Source organism: Corythoichthys intestinalis, chromosome 8, assembly GCF_030265065.1.
Source record: "Corythoichthys intestinalis isolate RoL2023-P3 chromosome 8, ASM3026506v1, whole genome shotgun sequence".
Classification (NCBI taxonomy): domain Eukaryota; kingdom Metazoa; phylum Chordata; class Actinopteri; order Syngnathiformes; family Syngnathidae; genus Corythoichthys; species Corythoichthys intestinalis.
This window is the reverse complement of record NC_080402.1, coordinates 4958649-4982435: the sequence shown is the minus strand read 5'-3', so window position 1 is coordinate 4982435 and position 23787 is coordinate 4958649. Positions and strand designations below refer to the sequence as shown.

Here is a 23787-nt window from a genome sequence, read left to right as displayed (position 1 = left end):
TTATGTAGCTAACGAGTGACACTGTGGAAGGACAGCATCGCTGACCAGTGACGTCACCGCCCAGAGTGCATTGCGTCGTCAACAACAATGGCGACCTACTAGTCAAACAAATTTTTCAAACTTTATAAAAACGAAGCAAAAAAAGTTTTTTTCTACTAATTGATTGTACAAATCAAATAATTATACAAGATTAAAATTCTTATTAGATATCAAACTATGGCCTCAGGAGCCATTTGTGGCCGCTGTCAATTTTTTAGCGGCCCATGACTTTAACTAAAAAAAAAAATCATTTAAATAATGTCTTGGCAACAAATGAGTTAAAAATTGTCTCATATAGCTCAATTGCATGTCTTTAGCTTTTCATTCAGTCCCATTTTACAAAGTCCTTTCCTAAACGTTGTGTCCTCTCCACGGACGCGATTTCACGGTGCGTTTAATGACCCGCCGTTAACTGTGAATCATCTATTATGCATCGCGACGCCGTATAAAAAGTCGCCCTTGAGACGTCCTGGAAAACAGGAGCGACGCCACGCTCGCTGGTTAACCGTGCCAGTGGGTCAACGCTAAAGATGTGACGCTATCTTGTCTTGGGCCCGGCAGGCGACTGGCGGGAGCAGCTGCGCCCCCTGGTGGCCAGGTTGAAGGAGTGCGTGACGCAGGTGGTGGAGAAGGCAAAGAGGGCCGTCACCTTTGTGCTCCTGCAGGAGGCCGCCTGCAGCATCCCTATGGGCGTCGTTCTCCAGCAGAGGAGGGACGTCGTCTTCAGTCAGGCTGTAAGTCAACGACAACAAAATATATATACAGTATTTGAATACGCAAATATATACAGGAGAATTAGTAAATATACTAGTATAATATCAGTCAGAGTGAATGGAGACTTTCTGGTGGATTGTAATCAATCACAATACAAATAGGTTGGAATGGGTGGGGAAAAATGAGTGTAGTTGGTTTTTAGATGCTTTCTAGTGCATGCCTGATCCTACAGGGGGCGTGGTAAGTCTTATCCATTGAGTGCAGGTCAAAGTGTGGCTCCCTATCAGCTCTGACGGCTTTACACTGTACACTGTGAGCGTTGTGCTTTATTGTATTCAGCGAGCAACTCTAGTTATTGCTTTAGTGCCCTCTTACATCCATGAGTACATCCACGCACGAAAGCGTGACAGATTAGCGTGAGAAACACTTGGGACTTTGAACGCATCACGCCACATGGAAAGCATGTGAAAACTCTTACCATGTGTGGGTGGGAGAGAGTGAATACAATAGAAGAAATGAGTGAATGAATTAATGAACAAACAAGTGGGTGAATAAGAGATAGACTAAGTGACTGAGTGATTAAATTAACAAACAAGGGAAAGAATAAGTGATTGCAATTGTGAGTGTGTGTTAGTGAGTGAGCGAGCAAGAAAGGATGTGAGTGAGTGAGTGAGTGAGTGAATTAACAAGTGAATGAGTGAGTATGTGATAAAGTAAATGTTAGAGTTAATGAATGACAGTAAGCTCGAGTGAATAGTTGAATTAAAGAACAAACAAGTTCTATCTATAAAAGTTAGTGACTGAGTGAATGAATGAATAAATGGAAGAACGAGAGTGAATGAGTGATTGCAAATGTGAGTGAGTGAGTGAGTGAGTGAATACAAGAGAAGAAATTAAATGAATGAATTAATGAACAAACGAGGGTGAACGAGACTAAGTGACTGAGTGAATGAATTAATGAAAATGTGCGTGAATAAGTAATTGCAATTGTGAGTGAGTGAGCGAGCGAGGAAAAAAGGATGTGAGTGAATTAATAAATTAACAAGTGAATGAGTGAGTACGTGATAAAGTAAATGTTAGAGAGTTCATGAATGAATGACAGTAAGATCGAGTGAATAGTTGAGTGAATGAATTAAAGAACAAACAAGTTCTATCTATAACAGAGTAGGTGACTGAGTGAATGAATGCATGGAAGAACAAGAGAGTGAATGAGTGACTGCAATTGTGAGTGAGCGAGGAACAAAGGATGTGAGTGAGTGAATAAATTAACACGTAAAGTGTTTTTGATTGAGTGAGTGAGTGAGATTTAATGAACAATGAAGTGAGTGTTTAAGAGCTAGAGTAAGTGACTGAGTGAATGAATAAATTGAACAAGAGAGTGAATGAGTGATTGCAATTGTGAGTTATTGTGAGTGAGTGAGTGAGTGAGTGAGTGAGTGAGTGAGTGAGTGAGTGAGTTAATTAATGAACCAACAAGTGAATGAGTGAGTACGTGATAAAGTAAATGTTAGAGAGTTCATGAATGAATGACAGTAAGATCTAGTGAATAGTTGAGCGAATGAATTAAAGAACAAACAAGTTCTATCTATAACAGAGTAGGTGACTGAGTGAATGAATGAATGAATGAATGAATGAATGGAAGAACAAGAGTTAATGAGTGACTGCAATTGTGAGTGAGCGAGGAACAAAGGATGTAAGTGAGTGAGTGAATAAATTAACATGTAAAGTGTTTTTGATTGATTGAGTGAGTGAGTGAGTGAGTGAGTGAGTGAGTGAGATTTAATGAACAATGAAGTGAGTGAATAAGAGCTAGAGTAAGTGACTGAGTGAATGAATAAATGGAAGAACAAGAGAGTGAATGAGTGATTGCAATTGTGAGTGAGTTATTGTGAGTGAGTGAGTGAGTGAGTGAGTGAGTGAGTGAGTGAGTGAGTGAGTAAATCAACATGTAAATGTGTATTTGATCAAGTGAGTAAGTGATAAAGAAAAAGTGAGTGAGTGAGTGGATGAATTAATAAATCAACATGTAAATATATGTATTTCATCAAGTGATAAAGAAAAGGTGGGTGAGTGAGTGATTGAATTAATAAAACAACATGTAAATATGTGTATTTCATCAAGTAAGTGATAAAGAAAAAGTGAGTGAGTGAGTGAGTGAGTGAGTGAGTGAGTGGATGAATTAATAAATCAACATGTAAATATGTGTATTTCATCAAGTGAGTAGGTGATAAAGAAAAAGTATGTGAGTGAGTGAGTGAGTGTGAGATAGGAAGTGAGTGAGTAGTTGATAAAGTAAATGTTAGTGAGTGAATAAATGAATGGCAGATCAAGTGAATAGTTGAATTATTTAATGAACAAACAAGTGCGTGAATAAGAGATACAGTAAGTGACTTAGTAAATGAATAAATGGAAGAAGAGAGTGAATGAGTGACTGCAATTGTGAGTGATTGACTGATTGATTGATTGATTGATTGATTGATTGATTGATTGATTGATTGATTGATTGATTGATTGATTGATTGATTGATAAATTAACAACTGAATGAGTGTGTTTGAGTAAGTGAGTGATTGAGTGAGTTGGTGATAAATGTTTGTGAGTTAATATATGAATAAATGAATTCCAATGAAATCAAGTGAATAGTTGTGTGAATGAATGAACAAACAAGTGAGAGAATAAGAAATAGTAGGTGACTGAATAAGTGAGTGAATGACTGACTGCTAGTGTGAGTGAGTGAACTAGAGGGTAATTGAGTAAGTGAATGAATGAATCAGTGAATGACACATGATTGAAATGATTGGGTGAGAGTGACTGAATTAATGAATCGATAAATGAAAGTAAACCAATGTGTTAGAATGAGTGAGCGTGTGACAGCGAGTGACTGTGTATGCATTAGCATGAATGAGTGAGTGCATCCCTGCATGGCTCAACGCCATGTAAAATGGCGGACCTCTTTCAATCTGCCATAAATGTCATTTAGAATTACAGTAAGAGGGGGAAAAATAACTTTGGCACCATTGAATGTGTACATATGCAAATCTAACATGCTGACTAATGAAGGCGGTTTTGTTGACATTTTAATTACCTGCATGCGTATGTTTGTTTACGTACCAGCTGGCAGTGTTGTCGTGCGGTTTCGTCATGCGCCTTTACGCTGGAATGCAGGACAAAGGTTTTCTGAGACAGCTCCACCTGGTCGGCCTGGTGGCCCAGTTTGAAAGCCTGCTCAGCACCTACAGTGAGTTGCCAAGTCGGAAGCCCAAATACCGCACCAGCAGTGTAGGCGTGCAGTACAGTTCAGTAGTGTCTTGTCTTTTTGTGGCGTCACGGCGCTAACGTCACCGTCCCAAGGCGAGGAGATCGGCATGCTGGAGGACATGGAAGTGGGCGTGGCCGACCTCCAGAGGGTGGTGTTCAAGGTCACCCGCGCCCGGACCGACCACCTCAGTGACCTTCAGCCCGTGGTGCGAGGCAGACGGTGAGACTTCGGCGCATAGGTCACCACCGATAACCAATTTTATTGAGCCTGAGCAGTGGATGACACCTTATTATGGGATGTCGCACGTCCACTGTTGTGACTGGGGTGCAATTCCATCAAGGGAGTACAAATACAGTGTTGACCTGAGATACAAATTTTGTTTGTTCTTTGAAAATAACAATTCCATTGTAATTAAAACATGTCCTTTGCCAACCAGGAAATATACGTCACATCTCAAATGTTGCCTGCTTTTTAAAACAAAGAAAAAATGATAAAGAGATTGCTCATATCTGGAAAATATCGAAAATTTGAAGCACTTGTAACTCAACGTTTGCTTGCATCAAGAATAACATGCAAGTTAAAGCAATCAAAGCTCAAATTTTGCCCATATCTCAAAACAAAAATGGTCTGATGGCTTGTATCAAAGACTACTCGTAAGTCAAAACACCCACACCTCAAATTCTGCTCGTATCTCAAAAACAAAAATGGGTCTTGTGATGGCTTGCATCAAGAATAACACCTAAGTTAAAGTTATCAGAGCTCAAATTTTGCTTACATCGCAAAACAAAAATGGTCTGATGGCTTGTATCAAGGAATACTCAAAAGTCGAAGCACCCACACCTCAAATTCTGCTCGTATCTCAAAACAAAAATGGGTCCTGTGATGGCTTGCATCAAGTCATACTCGTGAGACAAAGTACTCATGTCTCAAATTTTACTCGGATCTCAAAACAGAAATGGTCTTGTGATGGCTTGCGTTAAGGAATACTCTTAAGTCAAAGTGCCCATATCTCAAATTTTGCTCATATCTCAAAACAAAAATGGTCTGATGGCTTGTTTCAGGGAATACTCTCAAGTCAAATTGCCCATATCTCAGCTTTTACTCCCCAAAACATTTTTTTTTTAAATTCATTTCATGTCAGGCAGTTACATTTCATCTTCACGAATACAGTTCTTTGCTTTCAAGAAACAACAGAGAAAGTAAAAAAGAAACAAAGAAACAAAAATACAAAAACAATAATGGTCTTGTGATGGCTTGCATCAAGGAATACTTGTAAGACAAAGTGCTCCTATCTCTAACTTTGCTCTTATCTCAAAAGAAAACTGGTGTTTTGATGGCTTGTTTGGAAACTACTTGTAAGTCAAATTTTGCTCATATCTCAAAATGAAAATGGTCTGATGGCTTTTATCAAGGAATACTTGTAAGTCAAAGCACTCCTACCTCAAATTTTGCTTGTATATCTAAACAAAAATGGGTCATGTGATGGCTTGCATCAAGGAATATTTGTTAGACAAAGTGCTCCTATCTCTAATTTTGCTCGTATCTCAAAAGAAAACTGGTGTTTTGATGGCTTGTTTGAAAACAACTTGTCAGTCAAATCACTCCTATCTCAAATTTCACCCATATCTCATAATGAAAATGGTCTTCAGATGGCTTGTTCGGAGGCAACTTGTAAGTCAAATCACTCGTATGTCAAATGTGTCTCTTCTCTCAAAACAAAAAATCTTTCTGTTGAATTCTTAGCAACACCAGGTCACTTCTTGATGATTTTGTGAGTTTTGGGATGAAACTTGTAAGTCAAAGCATTTGTTTCAAATTTTGATTGGACTTCAACACGCATGGTCAAGTGACAGTTTGGCACTGAAATATCCTTTATCAATGTAAAATTGTGCTCATATCTCAAAACTGCAAACCTCGATCAATTGTGATGTAGGCACTCGTATCTCAAATTTCACTCCTATCTCATAACGAAAATGGCCTTCTGATGGCTTGTATCAAGGAATACTCATTGGTCAAAGCACACATACCTCAAATTTTGCCCGTATCTCAAAACAAAAAAAATGGTCTTTTGAGGGCTTGTTCGGAAGCAACATGTAAGTCAAATCACTTGTATGTCAAATGCGGCTCCTATCTCAAAACAAAAATGGTCTTCCTGTTTAAATTTTAGCAATACCAGGTCACTTCTTGACGATTTTGTTAGTTTCATCTTCTTCGGATAAAACTTGTAAGTCAAAGCACTGATTTCAATTTTTGATTGTACTTCAAAACATACGGTCAAGTGACAGTTTGACACTGAAATAACCTATATCAAAGGGAAATTGTGCACATATCTCAAAACTGCAAACCTCGATCAAGTGTGATGTAGGCACTCGTATCTCAAATTTCACTTCAATCTCATAACGAAAATGGCCTTCTGATGGCTTGTATCAAGGAATACTCATAAGTCAAAGCATACATACCCCAAATTTTGCTCCTATCTCAAAACAAAAATGGTCTTTTGACGGCTTGTTCGGAAGCAACGTGTACGTCAAATCCCTCGTATGTCAAATGCGGCTCCTATCTCAAAACAAAATTGGTCTTCCTGTTAAATTTTTAGCAATACCAGGTCACTTCTTAATGATTTTGAGAGTTTCATCTTCTTCAGATGAAACTTGTAAGTCAAAGCATTCATTTCAAATTTTGATTGTACTTCAAAACATATGGTCAAGCAGCAGTTTGACACTGAAATAACCTATATCAAAGTGAAATTGTGCTCATATCTCAAAAGAGCAAAACTCAATCAAGTGTGACGTAGGCACTTGTATCTCAAGGCACCTCCGTCCACACAAGAAAGCTGCTTTCGAATAGCTACGGAAGATTTGAAATGGTGAAATCTCTATTGCTGCTGCCAGCACTCAAACTATTTTGGTTGCGATTGTTCCCAGGGACCACTTCACGGTGGAGGTTCCGCTGCCAGGCCCCGCCTTCCAGAACATGCCGGAGGAAATCAAGGAAGGCCGACCCCTACGCGTGTTCCCGGTGCTTTTTAACGTCGGCATCAACGAGCAGCAAACCATCGCCGAGAGGTCGGCGGCCATCTTATAAACACTTACGAGAACCTCATCTTAAGAGCCACTTTAAAATAACCAAAACACTTCACGAGGGCTTCCATATTCTCTGCAGGTTTGGAGACATTTCCCTCCAGGAGAGAATCAACCAGAAGAACTTTGAGACGCTGGAGTGTTATTACAAAACGCTGAGCGAAAAGGTGCCACGTGAATGTAGGTTGACTTTATCGCCAAGGTGTGGTCGGACCGCCGGAGAAAGTCTAACTCCGGCTGCCTTTTTTTTCACCTCCGTGTTACGCAAAAACAGGTCTACCGTGTTTCCAAAGTCAGACTGACGTCAAAGAACTACTTGAAACCCTGGGCCAGAATGTAGTCGCTAAGCGGAGGAAGAATGTGGAGATTCTGTGGAGCGCCGCGGCGGTGAGCGCCGACCGTCCCGCTCACCTCCCTTTGGGGAAGCATAAATTTGCCATTAAGACGTCTAAACAAAATCCCCCTCGAGCGCACATCTGGAATTCAATGCACGAAAAAAATGTTAAGTGTTAAAATGTTGCTGTAGTCACAGAAAAGCTTCAGCAGTAGTCAGAGGTTGGTAGAGTAACTAAAAATTTTACTCAAGTAGCATTACTTTAAAGGGTACCACAGATAAAAAGATATGTAATTCTTAAAAGATAAATGCTACTCTTCCAGAGTATGACTCTAGCGACATAAACATGTCGTCGGTTCTGCCCGAGTGGAACAATAATGGATTGGACAGCCCTGTCAATATTTCACAAAACGAGCAGCAAAAGCAAAATGAACAGGAAAGACGGGATAAGATGAAATTATGACAAAACCGGTGTTCTGCCAAAATGTCCTATGTATTACCTGGCGTATTACCGTGCGCTTTCAGCTTGTTTTGTTTAGATGCATACAGGCAGAACGTACTAAAATGCCTTAAGAAAATACTTAAACATAGTAATATCAAATAAGGGTGGTTTAAATACGCTACATAACTAATATGGTCAACAGATCAACAATCTGCGTTAAAGCTACCGAAAGAAAACACAATGCTAACGAACTAAAAAACAAAGGCAAGGATGCAACCACAAACTGTCAAATGGCAGCAAATCAATATCTCGGGAAGCCGCCTAGGATCAGTTAAAAGACACTGCGGATGAGCTGGAATTGGACGCAGGTACGATGTCGGGAACTCATTCTACAGCTCTGTAACAAAACAATCTGACCAGCAGCAGAATGTGACAAAATCATGCCAGTCGTCATGTTAGCTTCCCTTGCTAGCTAGCACATCCATTATATTAATGGGTAGGACAGCCATGTCGAAATTTCACAAAACGAACAGCAAAAGCAAAATGAACAGGAAAGACTGGATGAGATCAGAGTATGACAAAACCGGAGTTCCCACACCGCCGAAACGTCCTACAAGAGGTGTATTTGACACTCAAAGTATTACCGTGCGCTTTCAGCTTTTTTTGTTTAGATGAATACAGGCAGAACGTACTAAAATGCCGTAAGAAAATACTTAAACATAGTAATATCAAAGAAGGGTGGTTTAAATACGCTACGTGACTAATATGGTCAACAGATCGACAATCTGCGTTAAATCTACCACAAGAAAACACAATGCTAACGAACTAAAAAAAAACAAGGCAAGGATGCAACCACAAACTGTCAAATGGCAGCAAATCAATATCTCGGGAAGCCGCCTAGGATCGGTTTAAAGACACTGCTGATGAGCTGGATTTGGATGGAGGTACGACGTCGCGAACTCGTTCCACAGCTCTGTAACAAAATACACTTATTAGCTATCACAGCTATTCTCCCAGTCCAACCCAACCGCATCATCACCCCCAGCGTGCATCTTGCGCGTAAAACATGGCGCCCTCGTAAGGTTAAAACATGTACAAAATATTATTGTTTTTTTTATTCAATGTCAATAATATATGTGTTTCTGATCACATATTTTAGTAAAAAGAAACAATTGTGGCATATTAGAGCCTATATGTCTTTAGGTCTGAAGTTCCCTTTAAAATAACATTACTCAAGTAAAAATAGTCATCTAAAAAATTCACTTAAGTACTAGTGGACAAAAGTATTCGGTGAAAAGAACAATCAGGTCATAGGTAGCCAAATATTTTACCCAAGTAAGAGTAGCCTTACTTCAAAATTATAATACTCAAGTAAAAGTTGTCATCCAAAAAATGTACTCAAGTACAAGTAAAAACATATTTGGTGAAAAGAATACTCAAAGTAACATTGAGAGTAACTGCTTACATTTTTTCATTGAATTCCGATGAGAGAAAAAAATTACATAAATGAATCATTATTTTTTTCAAAGAACATGAGTGCCTTCTAGTGGAGAAAATAGTTCCTAGTTTGAATAGTGTAGAGTTCCTTTATAGTTGTTAATATGAAATTAAAAGGATCATATCTCTGTTTTCCGTGGTCAATTGGCGGCAAATAACAACTAGGAGAGAGGTTTAGATCCGCGCTTTTGAGTCATGTTGAGGGCACCGCCCTATGTCAAATACTTCATTTTTTACGGTGCTTTAAAGACGCCACGTGATTGAACAGGCTGGCGTGATCATAGAACGGCAAGCTCGAGTCTAATTGGAATAATGGAGTCATGTGATTATTTTTGCGACGTCTCATTGGTTGAAATTTCAGAGCTATTCTTGGCATCGCTGGCAAGAAATAATAGGAAGAATGAAGAGGAAAAATGTAATGACTGTGTAGCCCAAAGTAGTGGAGCAAGAGTAGTGTTTTTCCTCCAGTGAAGTGAAAAGTATGGCTTAGTAAAACTACTGTTTGAAGTACATTTTTCTCAAAAAGTAACTCAAGTAAATGTAACGTAGTACATGTAACATGTTACTACCCACCTCTGGTAATGAGTAACTCCATATAATGTTTATTTTTAAAACAATGGTGTATTTTTATCTATATGAACTGTTAATATTATAATCTAACTTATGTTAGACAAAAGATTCACCGAAATCATCCAACTCCAACTAGAAAAATCTACAGAAATGAAACATCACCTGTTCAAAGAGCACGAGTGCCCTCTAGTGGAAGTTAAAACAAATCAAAAAATAACAACTCTTAGAGTTTGGAATCCACACTTTCAAATCATGCTGACGGCAGCGCTCTTTGTGAAATATTTTATTTCATTCATTTACTGCGCTTTAAAGACGTCACATGATTGATCACGCCGGCGTGATCATAGGACTTGTGACTGCAAGCTTGTGTGTTCGGTATTGTGACTTTATTTTCACCTCTGTTGGTGTAATGGAGTAGTGATGTATGATACCAACGATAATAAATAACATCTCTTTGTGAGGATCTCATATCCCCAATATGTTGCGCTGAGAGTAAATATACAAACCTGCATACGGTGGCCGAGAGGTGTCAGGCGAAATGCAAAGTCTAAACACTTTGCAAATAGAAAAAAGCACGAACCCAAATTGCAAACACTTTGCAAAAGAAAAAAGCACGAATATAAACTGCCACAACACGATCCCCAATTCCTAAAGCGCGATTACAAATTGGCAAAAGCACGAACCCCAATTGCCACAACACGACAGCAAATGGCTCGTAGCACAACAGCAAACGGCTCACAGCACAGCAGCAAAATCACGCAACACAACGGCAAGAGGATGACTCGGAAGTTAAAATTAAAAAAAGGACGACACTTTATACACTTTAAATGTGCTTTGTGTGCTTGTATTGAGATATTAATTTCGAGTGGTGACATCACTAGTAGCTTTTCCTCAGTTTAGCTCCCGCGGCTAATGGCGCATACCAACTCTCTCAATAACAGAGGGGTGTCATAATAACTAGCACGATCATAATACAAATTCGGGTCCATTTTGCAGTAAATTGGGGGCTTGAGATATTAATTTCGCGTGCTGACATCCCTCTAAGCCCCTCATTTACAGCAAAATGGTGCTAGCTAGTTTTTAGGACACACCCCTATTATTGAGAGAGTTGGTACGCTCCATTAGCCGCGGGAGCTAAACTGAAGAAAAGCTACGAGTGATGTCACCACTCGAAATTAATATCTCTATAAAAGCATAATACTGTATCAACAAAACCATTGCAGCACAAACGATTGACATCATTTTTATATAAATTTGCGTCTGATGGGGGGGGGGGGGGGGGGGGGCAACTTCATGGAGGTCCGTATAGATGGTCACAAAGCACATATAAAGTGTCCTCCTTTTTTAAAATTTTATTTATTTATTTATTTATTTATTTTTTAAAAACTTCCGGGTCATCCTCTTGCCGTTTAGTGACGAGATTTGTCGTTCACTTGAGCAAACGAATCCATTCCGGTTCGTTCAGTAAAAAGATTCGTTCAAACAAATCGTTCAACGAATCGTTCGCCCCCCTCATCTCCCTCCCCGCCCAAACGAATCGTTCGGTTACTGAACGGGAAGTGACGTTGCCGAACGAATCACCAAAGACCGCTTCGCAGTATAACTGAACGGGAAGTGACATTGCTTGGTCCCTCCCTCTCTTCCACATTGACCACTCGTCGTAGTTTCAGAAATGAGTGACAGGCGGTATCATTCTGCTTTCACAGACAGCCTCGTCTCCCTCCTGCTGCTGCAAAAGCGAGGGAGAACTTCCGCGTCGTCTGTCCTAGTTCTATGGGCTCAAAGTCATGGCTCGTGCTTGCATTTCGATTTAGGACACGGTTAAACATTTTCCTTTTGTGAGGGGAGTAGGGGGCGGGGGCGCACGGACTTTCTTTAGCAGGTTCTTGATCACACATACAATCACATATACAGCATGTTTGCTGTCACGAAAATAAAAATACATCGAAAGTTTAATTTCTGAATATGGAACGACCAACACATCATATTTACATCTCGCTCTGTTGTATTTTTGTTTTTTAGTATTAAGATGATCGTGTTGAATTTTTGCACTGGTATTAATAAATAAAATAATCCGGTCAGCTCCCCTGTCGTCCCCGCATCTCAGATCGTCAAATGCTGACGAGAAATAATTGTTTGCTCTTTACGATGTCGCCTTTCTACTCTCATTAGTCTGTTAAGAAAAATGTAGACATATTGCGACATCTCCCGTGTCCGCGTGCTTTGTTTTGGGGCGCTTGAGTAGCACATGATGGACGGATTGACATAATTTGTCAAACCAACCAACACCTGACACGAAGAAGAAAAAAAAAAAAAAAACACTCGGAAAAAAATTACATGTATATACAGTTTCATTGCAAATCAGTATTATGGTGATCATATTGTTTTTTTGCACTGGTATTAATAAATAAAATAATCCGGTCAGCTCCCCTGTCGTCCCCGCATCTCAGATCGTCAAATGCTGACGAGAAATAATTGTTAGTTCTTTACGATGTCGCCTTTCTACTCTCATTAGTCTGTTAAGAAAAATGTAGACATATTGCGACATCTCCCGTGTCTGCGTGCGTTGTTTTGGGCGCTTGAGTAGCACATGATGGACGGATTGACATAATTTGTCAAACCAACCAACAACCGACACGCTGACACGAAAAAAAAAAAAAAAAACACTCGGGAAAAAATTGACATGTATATACAGTTTCATTGCAAATCAGTATTATGGTGATCATACTAAATATTTTTTTCTGTGCACATATGAGGTAAATATCGCTGCCATGAAGCCTCCATATAGTGACAGTTCTCTGCCCGCTTCACTGCCGTCACGCGACCGCAGCTCAGCTTTTGCTTGCCTCGTAGCTACCCGTGTTTTAAATTACTGTAAATTTGATAGTATGTCGTCATAGGCAGTCACGAGTTTGTTGAGAAAAGTACTACTCTAAACAATGCTCGCTAGATTTGTGTGGTGTTTTTGTCTGTTTGAGCAGCATTTGATAGGCTCCACGTTAACAAATATGTGACAAAGTCATTTCCTTTCATTTTCTGATTCATTCACCGCATAGTCATTACTGGAAAATCAAGTTAGCAGCAAGCTAGGTCAGGAACCGGAGGACCGAGTCACTGAACGGGAAGTGACAAAACTCAGTCTTGCCCCCCCTGCCTGCACGCTGGCTGCTTATTGGCCACACGTGGACGTGAGTGACAAACGCCCTGATTCTGTTTCCGGTCCCTCCCCTGCCCGCGATGAGGCTGGCGTCTGATTGGTCGTGTGCGATGTCAGAAGACGCTGCCGCTTGCTCAACGCCCTCCCACGCAGCGAACAAGCACCACCTTCATAGAACGAATCAGTGCAGATGATGATTAGTTCGGTCTCGTTCACCAAAACAATTCGTTCAAAAAGAACGAATCGTTCGCGACCGATACAACACTATTGCCGTTGTGTTGCGTGATTTTGCTGCTGTGCTGTGAGCCATTTGCTGTTGTGCTACGAGCTATTTGCTGTCGTGTTGTGGCAGTTGGGATTTGTGCTTTTGCCAATTTGCAATTGCACTTTAGGAATTGGGGATCGTGTTGTGACAATTTGCATTTGCGCTACGAGCCATTTGCTGTCATGTTGTAGCAATTGGGGTTCGTGCTTTTGCCAATTTGTAATCGCGCTTTAGGAATTGGGGATCGTGTTGTGGCAGTTTGCATTCGTGCTTTTTTCTTTTGCAAAGCGTTTGCAATTTGGGGTCGTGCTTTTTTCTATTTGCAAAGTGTTTGGACTTTGCATTTCGCCTGACACCTCTCGGCCACCGTACCTGCAGCCCTTATACACAGTAACTATGCTTAAAGTGACCTCTAGATGTCTTCAAACACTACATTCACCTCATACCAGACGGACACAAATAACAGCAGGTCATTCAATCAATTTCGGGGTTTAAAACGAACGTAAAATGATCTAAAAACAACAAACTAAGTATAAGTAGCGTAACTGGCAAGTAATGAAACAACTAGAACAGTAACTGAAGAAATGTAAATCACAGAACATGACATTTTTAACGTTACATTTTACAATATTATTGACATATTTTGCTTTGCAACCAATTGGGTCATAGCTTTATGTTGATTGCATACTCCTAAACCCGACGGTTTTTCTCTAGATTTGCCGACGCGTGAACGGCATCAGGTTCACCAGCTGCAAAAGTGCCAAAGACCGGACGTCCATGTCCGTCACGCTGGAGCAGTGCGCCCTCTTACGTGACGAACACCAGCTCAGCAAGGACTTCTTCATTCGCGCGCTGGACTGTATGCGGAGGTGAGGCCTTCAAACACTTTCCAGATCAAAAGGACATGACGTCTATCGCTGTCAATGACAGCCAAGGAATATGCGTTGGTGTCCATACCCCACCCTTGCTTGTCACTCGCCACCATTGCCACACCCACATTATTTTCCATTGCTGCAAAATGAACATTGCGCAACAAAAAAATAGGCTTACGATACTGGTATTGCGGCAGTAAAATGACGTCATCGAAATAACGTGTCGATCCTGAGCAATATTTACTTTTTGAGATCGTTTCAAACCACTTGTCTCCCTACCAAAGATGGCCGCCAGCTATTCATGCCGCCATAACATGGATTGGACAATAGTAAACAACAATAGTAAATAAATGCTTTGACAATGACTTTGACACAAAATAGTCTTGAAAATCTAGTAAGCTATTTATGACTTAATTTGAATGTCAATGCATTGACTTTGATGCTAATGTCGCCACTACCAACATGGCCGCGCTAAGGCCATGTTGGTAGGGGCGATGAAATTATATATTGTCGTATATTGTGTTTATCACTAGTAGACGTCCAACGTATTTTGAAGTGGGAGGGGGGCAGCCAATGAACGTTCGTTCATTGGCTACCAACCCTCCCACTTCAAAAACGTTGGACGCCGAGCACCGTCAATGGCAGACGATGAATCGGGCAAGCTAAACAAGCATTGATAGCAATTAGTTTGAAGTCAAGTGAGTATGCATTAATTCAAAATTGGGACTTTTCTTTAACTAGGGTCCCATATGGACGTAACAGAGTGGACCCTAACAGAGGGGACATTCTGTGCTAAAGCGAGCCCTCAGTCTAGCTTTGCTAGTGTAATAGCTAATATGACATTGAATTATTGATGAGAAATCAATAATTTTACAGATAAAACATTTGAAATGATTCAATTCATTTCTTTGATATACATATAGCTGGGTGGACACGTTTTGATTGTACACTAACACAACAGAGTGGACAGTGACACTAGGGACGAAAAGAAAACCTTTCTTCTTTTTTAATCAAATAATATATTTTAATTTAAAAAGAACACATTGATTGATAGTTTATCTACAGATTGCATACATTTTTATTAATTTGTCCCTTTAAGGGCTCCTCAGTAGTGACGAGATTTGTCGTTCACTTGAGCAAACGAATCCATTCCGGTTCGTTCAGTAAAAAGATTCGTTCAAACAAATCGTTCAACGAATCGTTCGCCCCCCTCATCTCCCTCCCCGCCCAAACGAATCGTTCGGTTACTGAACGGGAAGTGACGTTGCCGAACGAATCACCAAAGACCGCTTCACAGTATAACTGAACGGGAAGTGACATTGCTTGGTCCCTCCCTCTCTTCCACATTGACCACTCGTCGTAGTTTCAGAAATGAGTGACAGGCGGTATCATTCTGCTTTCACAGACAGCCTCGTCTCCCTCCTGCTGCTGCAAAAGCGAGGGAGAACTTCCGCGTCGTCTGTCCTAGTTCTATGGGCTCAAAGTCATGGCTCGTGCTTGCATTTCGATTTAGGACACGGTTAAACATTTTCCTTTTGTGAGGGGAGTAGGGGGCGGGGGCGCACGGACTTTCTTTAGCAGGTTCTTGATCACACATACAATCACATATACAGCATGTTTGCTGTCACGAAAATAAAAATACATCGAAAGTTTAATTTCTGAATATGGAACGACCAACACATCATATTTACATCTCGCTCTGTTGTATTTTTGTTTTTTAGTATTAAGATGATCGTGTTGAATTTTTGCACTGGTATTAATAAATAAAATAATCCGGTCAGCTCCCCTGTCGTCCCCGCATCTCAGATCGTCAAATGCTGACGAGAAATAATTGTTAGCTCTTTACGATGTCGCCTTTCTACTCTCATTAGTCTGTTAAGAAAAATGTAGACATATTGCGACATCTCCCGTGTCTGCGTGCGTTGTTTTGGGCGCTTGAGTAGCACATGATGGACGGATTGACATAATTTGTCAAACCAACCAACACCCGACACGCTGACACGAAAAAAAAAAAAAAAACACTCGGGAAAAAATTGACATGTATATACAGTTTCATTGCAAATCAGTATTATGGTGATCATACTAAATATTTTTTTCTGTGCACATATGAGGTAAATATCGCTGCCATGAAGCCTCCATATAGTGACAGTTCTCTGCCCGCTTCACTGCCGTCACGCGACCGCAGCTCAGCTTTTGCTTGCCTCGTAGCTACCCGTGTTTTAAATTACTGTAAATTTGATAGTATGTCGTCATAGGCAGTCACGAGTTTGTTGAGAAAAGTACTACTCTAAACAATGCTCGCTAGATTTGTGTGGTGTTTTTGTCTGTTTGAGCAGCATTTGATAGGCTCCACGTTAACAAATATGTGACAAAGTCATTTTCTTTCATTTTCTGATTCATTCACCGCATAGTCATTACTGGAAAATCAAGTTAGCAGCAAGCTAGGTCAGGAACCGGAGGACCGAGTCACTGAACGGGAAGTGACAAAACTCAGTCTTGCCCCCCTGCCTGCACGCTGGCTGCTTATTGGCCACACGTGGACGTGAGTGACAAACGCCCTGATTCTGTTTCCGGTCCCTCCCCTGCCCGCGATGAGGCTGGCGTCTGATTGGTCGTGTGCGATGTCAGAAGACGCTGCCGCTTGCTCAACGCCCTCCCACGCAGCGAACAAGCACCACCTTCATAGAACGAATCAGTGCAGATGATGATTAGTTCGGTCTCGTTCACCAAAACAATTCGTTCAAAAAGAACGAATCGTTCGCGACCGATACAACACTACTCCTCAGTGTTTCATTCAAATTCAGTGCATAAAATAACTCGTAAAAGCAGAAAAAAAATCAAAATTAAATGTTATGATTTTATTGTCCTGGATAAATACTGATACCCTAAAGGGACATCGACAAAAATAAGATAAATGTATTTTGGCAATCTGGTGCGCACCAGAAACAATCTGCCAAACATTAGCATTGTATAGAATTTAAGCTAGCGGACGTTTGTTATGCAAGTTAGCCAATTGTTGGATTGTTTCAATTGGCTAACTTGCATAGCTAAAGTCCACTAGCTTAAATGCTATATAATGCTAATGTTTACAATGGGCTAACTTGCATAGCAAAGGTCCACTAGCTTAAATGCTATATAATGCTAATGTTTACAATTGGCTAACTTGCATAGCAAAGGTCCACTACCTTAAATAATATATAATGGTAATGCTTACAACAATTGGCTAAATTGGATAGCAAACGCCTAATAGCTTAAATGCTATATAATACTAATGTTTACAACAATTGGCTAAATTGCATCGCAAAAGTCAGCTCGCTTAAATGCTATAGAATGCTAATGTTTACAACAATTGGAATAGCAAAAGTCCGCTAACTTAAATGCTATATGATGCCAATGTTTACAATTGGCTAAATTGCATCGCAAAAGTCAGCTCGCTTAAATGCTATAGAATGCTAATGTTTACAACAATTAGAATAGCAAAAGTCCGCTAACTTAAATGCTATATAATGCTAATGTTTACAACAATTGGCTAAATTGATAGCTTAAGTGCTATATAATACTAATGGTTACAACAATTGCCTAAATTGCATCGCAAAAGTCAGCTAGCTTAAACACTATAGAATGCTAATGTTTACAACAATTGGAATAGCAAAAGTCCGCTAGCTTAAATGCTATATAATGCTAATGTTTACAACAATTGGCTAACTTGCATAGGAAAAGCCTGATAGTTTAAATGCTATAGCCTATAATAATAATGTTTACAACAATTGACTAAATTGCATCGCAAAAGTCAGCTAGCTTAAATGCTATAGAATGCTAATGTTTACAACAATTGGAATAGCAAAAGTCCGCTACCCTAAATGCTATATAATGCTATTGTTTACAAAAATTGGCTTAATTGCGTAGCAAAAGTCAGCTAGCATAAATGCGATAAAATGCTAATGTTTACAGCAACTGGCTAATTTGCATAGCAAATGTCCGCTAGCTTAAATGATATATAAAGCTAATGTTTACAACAGTTGGCTAACTTGCATGGCAAAGGTCCACTAGCTTAATTGCTATATATAATGCTAAGGTTTACAACAATTGGCTAACTTGCATAGCAAAAGCCTGATAGTTTAAATGCTATATAACAATAATGTTTACAACAATTGACTAAATTGCATCGCAAAAGTCAGCTAGCTTAAATGCTATAGAATGCTAATGTTTACAACAATTGGAATAGCAAAAGTCCGCTACCCTAAATGCTATATAATGCTATTGTTTACAAAAATTGGCTAAATTTCGTAGCAAAAGTCAGCTAGCATAAATGCTATTGAATGCTAATGTTTACAGCAACTGGCTAATTTGCATAGCAAATGTCCGCTAGCTTAAATGCTATATAAAGCTAATGTTTACGAGAGTTGGCTAACTTGCATAGCAAAGGTCCGCTAGCTTAAATGCTATATATAATGCTAATGTGTACAACAATTGGCTGACTTGCATAGCAAAAGTCCGCTCGGTTAAATGCTATATAATGCTAATGTTTACAACGATTGGCTGAGTTGTATTGCAAAAATCCGCTAACTTAAATGCTATATAATGCTAATGTTTACAACAATTGGCTAACTTGCATAGCAAACGTCCGCTAACTTAAATGCTATATAATGCTAATGTTTACAACAATTGGCTAACTTTCATAGCAAACATCCCCTAATTTAAAAGGTATATAATGCTAATGTTTACAACAATTGGATAAATTGCAGAGCAAAAGTCCGCAAGATTAAATGCTATATAATGCTAATTTTTACCAGATAGTTTCTGGTGCGCACTAGAAACAGAAGTCAAGTAAATAAAAGTCTGTACCCTTGAATTTGTAATTTATAATACACACACAAAAAATAATCTGAATGATTATTTGTCCGACTTTAGTAAAAAGACAGCATGATTTGTAGTGAGGACACAAATGGCACCCTATAAAAAATGACCCAATTCCAATTAATCGCATTGTGATACACACAAAGCCATAATAAATTCAATTCAATTCAATAAACTTTATTTATCCCTTGGGAGAGTTCCCTCAGGGAAATTAGTTTCCAGTGCCCATAACACCACAGCAGCAAAGATAAAAGTATAAGCTGCAAGATAGTAAAAAGGTGCTAGAGTGAAAAGGATTTAAAACAAAATTAAATTTAAAAATGAAATAAATACAATATGCTGATACTTAAGAACATTAAAAGAAATAACGCACACCAGGCAGACATGCAGGTCAAAGGTTTTGAGACACTACGTCATCCAACTAAATTGAGAGGTATCTCAAATCATTTGACTACAGGTGTAAAATATACAAGCATACCCAAATTGGCCCTATCCTCCCTCTTTCTGTTCTATCAGTTCTTAGGTGTATCCCTGATAATGGACTTGTTATAACACTAGTACATACATTCCAAACAGTATATAGTAGTATGTACAGTACACGTACTACATGATTAATGTGCGATTAAAAGAAAATTATTGTTTTCACTAAATTTCAAGTTCACTCTGAGTCAACTACTATTTTTTGGTGTCAGCCAGTACTACACATGCAGGTGTTGGAATCGGTATTAGGAGCCAAAAAAAAAACTGTCACTGTAACACTACTTATAAATTACAATGTGTTGATTTATGCATGACTTGCTGGAATGTTCTTGGTGGCGTGGCTTTCTGGTAAGCTTGTAAAAACAAAAAAATACATTATTCCAAAGTAGGTCAGTCAGTCAGACTTGCTTGACAGGTTGGCGCGTAGCCGTGTTCGGCATACATGAAAGGTATTGGCAAATGCCGATTCTCATTTTTGGCTTCGGATGGAACTAATTGGTGGGTGTACTAGGTGCGGTTGTGTTTTTGTGCCTCTGGGACTCCTTACTGACGCTGAGTAATTAGCAGTAGCAGCTACATTCAGCTATGTTCTTCAGTACCTCCCGGTTAAAGGATTGCAGTTTTTAGGTTGCTGCTGGCCCCACCTTCTTTAACACGTAACACCTAGCACGTAGCAAGGACAACACCAACTTGCAGGAAAACAGTACACTATTTTCAATAATTATACCCACCTGGATGCCTCGAGCTGTACATAAAAAAGTTGTCCGAGAGCGTGATAGGACGCTCGCCGTTAGCATTAGCCTAATGCTAACAAGAACATGAATGCTATGCTAATGCTAAGAGTTACATTTTGTGTGGAATGATCACTCAGCACCAGGGGTCGCGTTAACCGAATATTTTCCGTCGTTGACCGTTTTTTTAAAACAGTGACGGAAAAAACTGAAGTCCATCTGTCATTTTGACAGGTGCAATTCACACCCCAGACCACAGGGCGGCGAGTGAGCATATTAATTAGCTATTGTCTCTCTTGATGCATGACGTCGTTGGCCTTACTCGGAGTTTCATAAAAAAAGTTTGAGACACACAAACTTGAGACATTTGATTATGCACAAGCGGGCACGCAATTCAAGTCCATGCGCACCATGTGGAAAGTGTGAGACTGCGTTCAGGCCACAGCAGGTGAACTGTTAATTTCATTGTTCCACATGTAGCCTACCTACTGGGGCCACAGTCAGCTGTTTTTGTCACTGCGGAGAAAAAGTTACATATTCATCTGCTTGATGTGTGATGGCACGGTGTGGATTCTCTGTTAAGCTTGTTCGGACAGAATATTAATTAAAAATGAATGAAAACTAAATACTATTGAATATGTCATTATTATCATTTTAAAAATTTAAGTGACGGGTAAAAATAGATTATGACCGGATTTTTATGACCCTGTCAGTCAAAATAACCGACAACGAAAAAGTCTAGCGCAACCTCTGCTCAGCACAGACCTTTAAAGGCATAGACTTCACTATCAGTTGATGGGAAACGGCGCCGCTCCGTAGGGGGCCTATTTTCAGAAACGTGGAATTCAAAGATATTTTCAAAACCAAAGCCGCTAATGACCCAAAACCAAAACAGGCACCACTCTTAAGCATACAGTGCTGCTCAAAAGTTTGTGAACCCCCTCAACATTTTGGAATTTTTTATTATTTAAACCTGATTTCCTAATCAATCAATTCAGTAGTTTTTTTTTTTGTTTTTTTTAACAGTTGTGTTGTCGAGACTAAATTAAAAAGAGTTTTCATCAACTGATGTAGGTGCAAAATTGAACTGTTTGGTCACAACCAAAACCGCCATGTCTGGCGAAAAGTCAACACTGCATACCACCAAAAGAACCTTCTCCCAACAGTGAAGCATGGAGGTGGGAATGTCAAGATCTGGGCTTGCTTTTCATCCTCAGGACCTGGACAACTCCACATAGTCCAGGGAATCATGAATTCTGAGGAATATTGTCAAATCCTAGAACATAACCTGACGCCATCTGTTTTGAAGTTAAAGCTTGGCAGAAGGTGGATCATGCAACATGACAATGATCCAAAGCATTCCAGCAATACAACCAAGGAATGGCTGAAAAAGAAGAAGATTCGTGTTCTGGACTGGCCCAGTCAAAGTCCTGACCTAAATCCCATTGAAATGCTGTGGCGGGACCTGAAGCGAGCAGTTCATGCCAGACGCCCATCAAACCTCTCTCAACTGACTGCGTTCTGCAAGGAAGAATGGGCAAAAATCCCCCAAAGTAGATGTGAGAGGCTGATTAGTCACTACAGAAACTGTTTGGTTGAGGTAATCTCTGCAAAAGGAGGCGCAATATCCTATTAACTGAAGGGGTTCACATACTTTTGCACACATGATATCTGAGTTTTTCTTAAATCAACCACTTTTGTTAAATAAAGAATGACAGTATAACTATTTCTTTTGTTTCAGTCCATTATTTGGAATGTCAGTATTGTGGATTTGGGTATAACTTAACATTTAATAAGGTTATTTTAGTTTTTTTTACAAAAAATCTGACCATCGCTGTGGGGTTCACAAACTTTCGAGCAGCACTGTATATGAGTCTCCATGAACAGCAGCATCATAAAATTCCAAGTCGTTCCCTGACAAAATCCCGATTAGCCATTTTTTTATTCAAGTATGACAAAACTTAAAATGGCTATAAAATTCTCCGATTTTACGCTAGATGTACAAAAATCATAAAATGCTGAGATAATCACCTATATTTTCAGGATTAATAGCAATATAAGTTTTTGCCCAAAATAGCGACTTAATTTTTTTTTTTTTCCGTGCAATTTTGACATAAAGCATTACCAAACACCCTAACTGGCAATTAATGAAACAACTAGAACAGTAACTGAAGCACAGAACATGAATTTTGATTGTGATTTACATCTGTAGTGCAACTGCAATGCATGCTACTAGGAATGCTTGACGACAGGGTTGATGTAATGCAGGGGTCCCCAAACTACAGCCCGCGAGACGGATGCGGCTCGCCTCCACATTTGGTCCGGCCCCCTGAACATTTTTTTTTTTTTTTAACTTGTGTTATTTATTTCCTGGCTTTTTCTTTGAAGAACCCAGAGATGGTTATTTGGTTATTATCCATGTAATTAATAGTGTTATTATAAGAGATGTCCCAATCAATCGGCATCCCAATCGATCGGGTCCGATCACGTCATTTTCAAAGTATCGGAATCGGCAAAAAAATATCGGACGTGCCTTTTTCTAATATATATATATATTAGGGCTGTCAAAATTATCGCGTTAACGGGCGTTAATTAATTTTTTAAAATTAATCACGTTAAAATATTTGACGCAATTAAAGCAGATGTCCCGCTCAGAAAGATTTAAAGGACAGTACACTGAAACGCTCACTTGTTGTTATGGAGTTTTGCCGCTCTCTGCTGGCGCTTGAGTGAATGACCATCTCGCATATTGCCTCAGATTACAATGAGGCCGTTTATGGACTTTAAGAGTGAAGAGAATGCCACCGGCCGCTTGGGGGCAGCGCCGTTCCATAGTCATGTTATTTCTTCCAAACGTGGGAGAATTAGTACTTTTGAGACGTTTATGCTGTATTCACAATGCAATGCAAATTGCTATTTGTGCTCCACACATATTTCGGTAAGTTTTCTTTCTTTTAGTGGCAATTATGTGTCTCTTGTTGTATTTTGGGTAAGATATGTAGATATATGTTATACAGTAGAGGCGAGTGGACACAGGCGTTCTTTGGACCGCGCCGTTTATTGGCAACTCCTTCACAAGAAACATACAGTGGGGAGAACAAGTATTTGATATCAAATACTTGTTCTCCCCATTGTACATTCAACATATGGAACTGGCATTCCATATCAAAATAGCTATGCAAAATACACGTAAAACTTAGACTTTGGTCACTCTATTTCTATTATTGTTATTTTTATTCTTCTTATTATTATATTAACTTTACAAATTTTATTAAAAAGAAAACATGAAGAGGGGTTTTAATATAAAACTACTATAACTTGTAACTATAACATTTATCGTTTAAGAACTACAAGTCTTTCTATCCGTGGATCACTTTAACAGAAAAAATGTTAATGCCATTTGTGGATTTGTTACAATAAAATAATACAGTACTTATGTACAGTATGTTGTTTGTATTGTATTGAATTGCGATTAATTGCGATTAATTACGA

At 39.4% G+C, this 23787-nt stretch overlaps 1 protein-coding gene across 10 annotated transcripts in view; it reads left to right on the top strand.

Annotated features, from left to right (window-relative positions):
* The window catches only part of inpp4b (inositol polyphosphate-4-phosphatase type II B), a 501746-nt gene that overhangs the window by 462515 nt on the left and 15444 nt on the right, over positions 1-23787 (top strand). For all 10 annotated transcript variants that reach the window (XM_057844280.1, XM_057844279.1, XM_057844282.1 and 7 more), the window contains 7 exons: positions 601-773; positions 3866-3989; positions 4103-4229; positions 6935-7075; positions 7173-7270; positions 7365-7477; positions 14070-14224. In XM_057844280.1, coding sequence (XP_057700263.1) covers positions 601-773; positions 3866-3989; positions 4103-4229; positions 6935-7075; positions 7173-7270; positions 7365-7477; positions 14070-14224 — 931 coding nt within the window. The remainder of the gene's footprint in view (positions 1-600; positions 774-3865; positions 3990-4102; positions 4230-6934; positions 7076-7172; positions 7271-7364; positions 7478-14069; positions 14225-23787) is intronic.